We start from the raw sequence: 8,933 nt of genomic DNA, 5'->3' as shown, positions 1-8,933 counted from the left end.
TGTCTTTTTTAAACGGACATTCTTCTCTTGAGCATAGTACGTTTCATCTTCTTTTGGGAACGTCATTCCGATATTTATTCGACACTTAGGGAGTAATTATTAATTTATGAGCCAGTAAAAATATATTCAAGCTTTTCATAAATTATCCACAAAGGAAAATATATATACCTTATTTTTTATGGTTTATTCATATTATTTTGCTGTGTATTTCTTGAAAACGAATGCGCATTAAATTCATTATGTTAATTATTCATGTGTTCTTCTCCCTTACATACGGGCACTGAACACGCCATTTCCTGCATTATCAAAAGGAAGAAAGTGCGTTTGATATAGATAAAGTCATAATTTCACAGAATGGGTAGGAAAAAGAAGAAGCAACTAAAGCCCTGGTGCTGGTATCCTTTCATAATTTTGGTCTTGACTACAGTAGTTGAACCACCTTAAAATTAATTCCATCCATTTGAAACATTTAACGGGTTCCCTACGCTGCATAACGACGTTTTCTCCTGTCTCTCCACACCTTGTACCCCTCTATCAACATGTGACTAAATATAAGCACGATATTGCTTAAATTTGCATGAAAAAGTTTCACTTCTTTTCACCATTTTTTTATATATAAAAATCGGACTTTCGTATCTTCGTTCAAAGTTTTTTAATTTGACGTGATAACCTAATCGGGGTTGACTCTAACCCATCGCACCCCATTTTTGATATTTGGATATTTATGTTGGGTCAGAGCCAATTACCTATCGAAAATTTGAATTCGCTGATGGTAGCCGCTTATTAGCCGGCCTTGCAAACTTGAACGACCTTACACAGAGCCATACAAGCATGAAATTGATCTAAGATGGTTTATTTTCATATAACCATTGTGTTTTATTCACTGACAGACGAGACAACACTATAGCATTGATACAATTTGACCTAGATCTCACCATATGCTTTGCTAGTCGCAAGACTACCGAAAACTCACCATCTACATGTCCAAGTCCTACACTGCAAGACATGCTATTTATATTTTGATGCTACATCTTACTGCCTAATAAACGGCCTTGTGTAGCTCAGTTTAATGCTGACAGATATCAGAATGAGAAAGAAAATTTTCAAGAATATATTGCACACTTGGAAGCACATATCATTTAATTTCTACAAGTTACAGTAATGTTGATTTAGGCAGACTTTACTTTCTCTTGATGTCTTTATTTGAATAAATTCAAATTCTCACACAAGCAAATGGATGTGTTTTCAAGTTCCATTGACCTACACTTCAGTTGATTAGTAGTTGTTGTAGGGTTTAACGCCATTTTTCAGCACAAGATAGGCTATACATGGCGGCCAGTATTAATGGTGGAGGAAGAAACATGGAAAACCCTGGAAAGAACCACCGACCCAAAAGAAGCTACTGGCATCAGTTGGTTGGAATGTGATGGAAAGGGGGAAATGGATGATATAATCATAAATGAAACAAAGTTATATACACACTTTCTAAGATATTAGTATATTTTTATTCATTTCGTTAATGAAACATTCTTCAGCCTATTTCTTATTCCGGCATTCCCATCTGCCACTTTCCAACCAGCTGAACTAAACATGAAAATGTGTCCAATTGCTACTGTCAGATTTTGATTCCATCAGGATCAACATGGCAAAGCAAGTATAATCAATTATATTTAAATGTGTGGAAGAGAGTTGATACGGGATGCCAAGTGTGTGAGATATTCCTGAAAATTTTACGTATTGTTCTCCTGAGTCAGCTTTAGAACATGCTACACAAGACTTATTTCAGCAGTAAGACCGCACAAAAATATCATGTCTTGTGCTGTAGGACTACTACAAGTCCATGACATCAGGGGTCCAATAGTGATAGCAACAATAAACAATTTTCCAATGTTATACAAAAAATGTGAAAAATAATAAATGAAAGTTACATAATGTTTGTAAAAATAATGAATGAATGCTTAATTCTCAATATGTTTATTCCCAGAACAGTGCTTAGAAATGCTGGTATTGCAGTAACCTGGAGAAAGAGTCACCAAGCATTGAGGATGTGTCGGTGATGTATTTCTTGGTATTACATGATTTCTGCATTGACATTTGCTTCCTGCTTGGTGAAACTTTTTTCCAGGTTGCTTTGAGAGTGACTGGTTTTGGTTGTTGTTCTTGGAATAAATACGCTGAGAAGTTTGTGTTCCTTAATATTTCTGTAAACATTACATGACTTTCAGTGATATTTTCAATTTCTTTTCCTACAGCAACTTGGGTTATTGTTTGTATCATGTGACTCTTAGATCTCAGTGTCATGGACATGTAGGTTGCTAGATTGACTGGTCATGTGATAATGAAAATGGTGGGTTTCTAGTCAAATGTTATTAATGCTGTAATTTTGTATTATCTGTCAGTTTATTAAAGACATGACAAATGTTATAGTCGCAGTTTCTCAGGAAATTTCATCCTGTTGAGTTCACGCAAGAATGCCTAGATACAAGATCCTTTCAGTTTACTAGGCCTGTTAGTAAGTGGCTACTCTATGCCGTCACGACTCAGTGTTGACGAATTCCAGCTTTTCGACAGGTAATTGGGTCTGACCCTACACCCCAACATAAATGTGCAAATATAAAAAATTGTGTGCGATGGATCAGAGGAAACTTGGATTAGTGGTTGCCTATTGTTTTCATCTGACCCTATCTCGTTTTTGATACTTGGAAATTTATGATAGTGTTTAGGGTCAGTTACATAGAGAAAGTTGGAAAATGGTGCCATTGTGCAACAGAAATTTAGGGTAGACACTTACCAGGGGTGGCTATATCAAACTAAGAACACTGTTATATCAAGACATTCCAGCATGAAATTGATAGAAAAATAATATATTTTATGAGAAACTGCTAGTATTATAATTATTATGTTTTTAATCCACTAACAGATCATGTGATATCTACAGTAAACCCCTTTCTGATGTTGTAGTGGAAAAATTTGAAATATTAAAGTTGCATCCTTTTTTTAAAAGAACGAAAGGTCACATAATTCTTAATATAATTATTGCTAGAACAATGATTAGAAATCTCTTGCTGTTGCGGCAGCCTTGACAAAGTGAAATTCATCAAGCAGAAAGCTCTGTTCTTGATAAATCTACTTTTCTCTGATAGCGAGAGGTATCTGATTGTTGAATATGTGGAGAATTTTGTGACTTTCATTTAATATTTTCAAAATTTGCACAATTTCCAAACTTATGTTTACTATGTTTTTCTTCATTTTGTCGGAGAAAAACGCTTAAACCAACTTGGCATTTAATAGGGAGGGAGGGCACAATACTAGTGACAGAATATGCCTTTGATTACCACTTCTGTGCAAGTGAATTTTTTAAAGCCATTTGCTCTTGGCCTGTGTCTGATTTTTTTTTTTAGCACTATGATTAGACTGCTTAATCTGATGCTTTCAGCAATTGCTGGGGAGATCACTGTTGTTTATCACAATGAAGACATGTAAATCTAAAGATGTTTCTTCAGTTTTTGTGAAAGTTTTTCAACCTATTGGTCTGAAGTGAAGATCGCTGAAACTGAAAGAAGAAAATTGAAAATAGCATTAGCTCTACTTTAAAGATCTGGACCAAACTTGCACATGGATTAACCCTTTACCTCATGTCGGTGCCTTTGGACGCCTCTACCCAATTCACGTAGAAGCGAGTTTTTGATACTTCTACACTATTCTCATGGAAGCGTGTTCAGATGCTAGATGTTACACAGTGCAGTGTGCTATAAATAGAACACCTGTTACCTTTTTGACTCCATACACATAGGCCCTTTACCTCGTGTCAGTGCCTTTGGATGCCTCTACCCAATTCACATAGAAGTGAGTTTTTGAAGCTTCTACACCATTTTCATGGAAGCATGTTCAGATGCTCCTGTATACATCAGCCATTTTGAGCGGGTTTTGATAGCAGCACCTTCTGGGAAAAACCCCTATTTACCCCTAGATACTACATTCATTGAAAGAATGACCATTACATCAGATCAGATGGGTCCCTGTTTAAGCTCTAGTCATAATCTGCAATTTAAAGTAATTGGGTCAGATTTTCCACTCTCCAAAATGGAGGCCACTGATTTCATTTAGTACATTCTGGAGGTCGCACGATTTGAATCATGACTATTAAAGGTTCAGTAAGTTAGGCAAAGGCTCAGATGTTGATGTGGGCATCACATAGTTTTTATAATTTATCAAATCTATGTGATTTAGCAATGTAGATGTAGACAAAGAACTGGTTAATTTTGAGTATGAGAAACTGCAGCTCTGGTTTGTCACATGGCTTCATTGGCTTTACGGAGAATGAGTTCTCTCAAGATTTTAAAGTACATAAAAAAATTATACAACTAAAACGATCAGATTTTTCTCTTAAATCTTCGTGGATATACTAGACGTGAACTAGAATTATAAAATGGTTAAAATTGATGTTGAACATAAAATGTACTACACTGCTGTAACATTGATATGGCAGTCCTATGTGTATGGAGTCAAAAAGGTAACAGTGTTCTGTTTGTAGTAAACTGCACTTTGTAACTTTGATACATGTATATCAACTGCCTACAAAGCCATACACTCTGAGGTAAAGCGTTAAAGAAGAATCTTATAATTTTTTGGTCAGAAGGTCAAGGTCACTGACTCTGGGTCCATAGGGGACCTTGAAAACCTAGTAAAGCCTTGAAAAATGAATTCTTCCTTCAAGCCCTTAAAAATTCTAAATATTGTCTGGGAACCTTGAAAAGCCTTGATTTTCTTGAAACCAGAAATAATTAATAAATAGTTTTTGTTTTACAGAATTAAATAAAAAGAAAAGGGGAGAAAAAAACACCCCAAAACAATCTCTCGCTAATTTTATGCCATAATGGAAATGTTTCCACAACTGGCCACTGTGCAGTCACGCATTGTGAACTTCCGAGTTTACAAAGCCCGGCTGTAGCAGTGGTTTAAATTTGAATCATTTGCTTTGATATGGCTGGCTGCCAATTACAACTTCAGTGGCTAGATGAAGAAAAATATAAAGTTTGGATCATGAGATCTTTTTCAGCTAAAAACCGAGTTCTTGTAATGGCGCTTAATACAGGCAAAACATAAAGCCTTCAGCATGGAATCATTTTTGACAAAAGAGGTATGTCTGTGAACACAGAGATTCAAGTTTTAAAATAGAAACTGTATATAGTCTTAATTATGAAATTAGTTCAATCCGGTTCTATTTTGGGATTGAGTGGAAAGAGGACAGATGATAATTGAAATGAACACGATAAATCTAAAAGTATAGAATACAGCTAAGCTGAGAGAAATATTAATATAACTAATATGAAATAGTTTAAAATATCCATACACTGTTTTTAAATAAGCAATAATATAAAAAATATATTTACCTTGTTTTTGATTATGGGGATAAATAAAGAAGAAAGGAAGGTACTGAAAGAGACATTGAGACAGTGACAACTGCTGCTGCTGACTATGCATGAAAATAATATGAGGAAAAGTGAAAAGGACAAAATCGCTAAACTTAGAGCTCTTGAAAAACAGCTTGATGACAAGCTACAAGAACTGAAAAATTCCCTCTAAAATATTTTGGACTTTGTAAATAGTGTAGTGTAGACAGAGTAAAATGAACTTTGTTCAGTGACTACATTATTCTAATGCCCAGCTGTAGGATGTTTAATATTAATGGGAAAGATATCCATGATCATACTATTGACATGTTTTATTTTGTTTTATGTTCCTCGTATGAAGTAATAGTAAGTGTTAACTTGTGTTTACATAGTTTCATTTATGTATCCTTTAAAATATGTGTAATAATGCACCTTGAAAAACACTGTTTTGAACCTTGAAAGGTTGGAATGAAATATGCTACTAACCCTGACTAAATGAAGAGAATGGTTTATACACAATAACGTGACAGATTGGGACTAAACTTTGTGGATAGCTTGCATATAGGGTAAGGAAGAACCCTATCACTTTTTGGTTCAAGAGAATAAAGGTATAGGTCCTTGTGACAGAAAGAAGAAACATGGTTTCTTCATAAAGTTATGATCATTTACGTTCACCAGAGTATGTGGATATGTACAAAAAAAATTGGACAAGAGAGGAGACTGTTGATTTGAACAGGCTTCCCAAAAGGGTCCAAGATCTAAAGGCACATTGCTTTGCTTTACTTTGATCGTTTTACGTGTATAAATTTGAGCTTACTATAATTTTTTTCAGTTTTTTCCTTAATAAAACCTCAGGTATTGTAACAGAGAGTTCGATGACGAGAAAATTCTTATTCAGCATCAAAAGGCCAAGCACTTCAAATGTCACATATGTCACAAAAAGTTATACACGGGTCCAGGATTGTCTATACATTGTATGCAGGTAATGCATTTTTGTATTCTCATTCTCCCGGTCTTGCTGCCTTTGAATTCTTAATTTTTTTTCTTCAATTTTGACATGTTTTTATGCTGAATTCCACGGCAGTACACCGGTATATCTCTTATTAGCTTATTTAATTTATTTTGTTCATAAAAGATCAGATTTAATGAGATACACATTTGACATTATTTCTCTACTGATTGATTGGCATATTTTATTGATCATAATGCCATTATTAAAAAAAAAAACTTACTTTCTGGTTAAAGGACTATCATTGTGAATTATTAGATGGAAAATGTTATAAATTAATATTTTGTTTTGTTGAGTCATTATATATATTTTAATTTTCTTGTTTTCTTGTTATTTCTGCCTAATTCAAAAATGTATAATTTGACTGGACGATGACAAGAATTGATCATTGATGGTTTGTTGTATGCATTTATAAAAGTAATCTCTCCCTTTTGTTTCTTGTTTACTACAGTTTGTTTATCCATTATTGCATTAGAATTTTGTTTCAGTTCACCAGTAATTATGTTTTTGTCTTGAAAGTGTAAATATCTGACTCCTTAAAAGGTGATACCATGAAGTCAACAACAAACAGCAATAGTGTTTGGTACAGTGCTCATGTCTAGTGAGCTTTATATCATGACATTACTGCATGTACACTGAAGATTTTAACTTATGCTAAATGGAGTACAACCTTTGACTTGAATAATAGACACCACTGCACCAAACTTAACATATCCAAAATAAAGTAAAGAAATCTCAGTAAATGATTTCAGTACTTTTGCACCATCTTAAAAAATAGAAATTTGTTTTGATTATCATAAGATGTTTCTGGATCTTGTTCCATGAATTTGCACTTGATTTTATCTCTACAAAAAAAAATAATGAGTAGAATAGATTAGCATTGTCGTCAAATTTAAAAATACTGAGAATTCCTCTTAAGGAGAGTTCTAGAAAAGCCAGTTTTGAGAGAGACATGCAATATTTTCAGATGTTTCTAAACTTTGAAACTTATAGTTCTACTTCCAATAATAATGTATTTTGTTTTACATTAAACACACAGGTTCATAAAGACAAAGTTGATAAAGTACCAAATGCATTACCAGGTAGAAATAACACAGAAATAGAAATCTATGGAATGGAGGGCATTCCTGAACAGGATCTCAAGGAACATGAAAGGCAGAAAGCAAATAAATCAGGTATGTATTATCAAAATGCAATTAAATCTGGTATGTATCACCAAAATGCAATTAAATTGGGTATGTATCACCAGAAAGCAATTAAATTGGGTATATATTACCTAAAAGCAAATAAATGAGGTATTTATTTACAGAAAGCACATAGGTAATTTCAGGGTTCCTGCACAAGACTGGAAGTCTGGAAAAAAGTCTTAAATTTAAAAATTGCTTTTCCAAATCTTAAAAATGTCCGAAAAAATTGAAAATTGACTTAAAAGTATTGAAAAAGTAAACAATGTTCGTTATTGTGAAAACTGGTAACGTGACTGGACTTCTGCATTTGGGATAAATGAACGTATGTGTTGACAGAAGCCCTAGATCCCAAATTGAACAAAATCATGTTTTTTATAAATGTTTATGTTGACAAGCTGTCAGTTCTGACTCATTCTTTGGTATACAATTATTTGATTTTGCCACCAAAATAACAAAAGGGCATTTATTTGGTCCTCCATAGTTAGCCTTTCCTTTCAATAACACGTGCACCCTTTGTCGAAGCAAGCCAGCTACAATCTTCAATAAGAGTAATGCACCAATAATCAGAGGAAGTCAGCCCAAAACTTGAATAAAAGCAATTGAGTCTGATCGATTATAGCATTTTCCAAAGTGAATGGAACACGTTTATTGTGATGTGAATGGATTTTTTTAAAAAGAAAATAATTTATGCCTATGACGGCTACTAATAGCAACATAAAACACAAATTAAAAGTTCCATCCATTTCATACTAGATATCTGTCCATAAAGTTAATTGAAGGTTGTTAATCTGAAATTCCTCTGACCCCTGCCACCCCGTTTTCGATATTTGGACATTTATGCCATCCCAAGGGTCAGAGGAAACTCTTTGATGAATTGAAAGTGCGACATCTCACAAATATGTTTCCAATTTTTTTATTTTGTTCACACATTTTGATTGTCTCATGAATAGCTTCATCTCCTTGATATTCTTAGCCAGCTGATAGTTGTCTCAGGTACACCAGAATCTAGGCCAATTTAAATACATGTACATGTACTGCAGCTACATACTAGTGGTGACAATCAGTATCATAGTGAGTTGTTCAGTGACGTGTTTATTGACAGTGGAATGTAGATCAGATGAGGTCTGTCATTTTTATGTGTTATTTGTTTTCTAACAGGATGTGATTGATACATGAATTTTCTTACAATGTAACCTATACTCTAATTCATGGATTTTTCACATACGTGCATTGACTTAATGTAACATCGATTGTGCAAGTTGTCAATATACAAGTGTATTTCTGACTAGTTTTGTCTTCATCTAACAACAATTTCCAGTGCTTATTTTGTCTCAGTCTAAATCC

At 33.9% G+C, this 8,933-nt stretch overlaps 1 protein-coding gene across 2 annotated transcripts in view; it reads left to right on the top strand.

The window, feature by feature from the left end:
- The first annotated feature begins 267 nt into the window (after positions 1-267).
- The window catches only part of LOC149802458 (uncharacterized), a 33,097-nt gene continuing 24,431 nt past the window's right edge, over positions 268-8,933 (top strand). For both annotated transcript variants that reach the window (XM_089951696.1, XM_089951695.1), the window contains exons 1-3: positions 268-395; positions 6,249-6,375; positions 7,442-7,577. In XM_089951696.1, the coding sequence (XP_089807822.1) occupies positions 355-395; positions 6,249-6,375; positions 7,442-7,577 (304 nt within the window). In that variant the 5' untranslated portion in view covers positions 268-354. The remainder of the gene's footprint in view (positions 396-6,248; positions 6,376-7,441; positions 7,578-8,933) is intronic.

Source organism: Sinohyriopsis cumingii, chromosome 3 (genome assembly GCF_028554795.1).
Source record: "Sinohyriopsis cumingii isolate HCF-2022 chromosome 3, ASM2855479v2, whole genome shotgun sequence".
NCBI classification, from domain to species: Eukaryota; Metazoa; Mollusca; class Bivalvia; order Unionida; family Unionidae; genus Sinohyriopsis; species Sinohyriopsis cumingii.
This window is presented reverse-complemented; position numbering and strand designations above follow the sequence as displayed.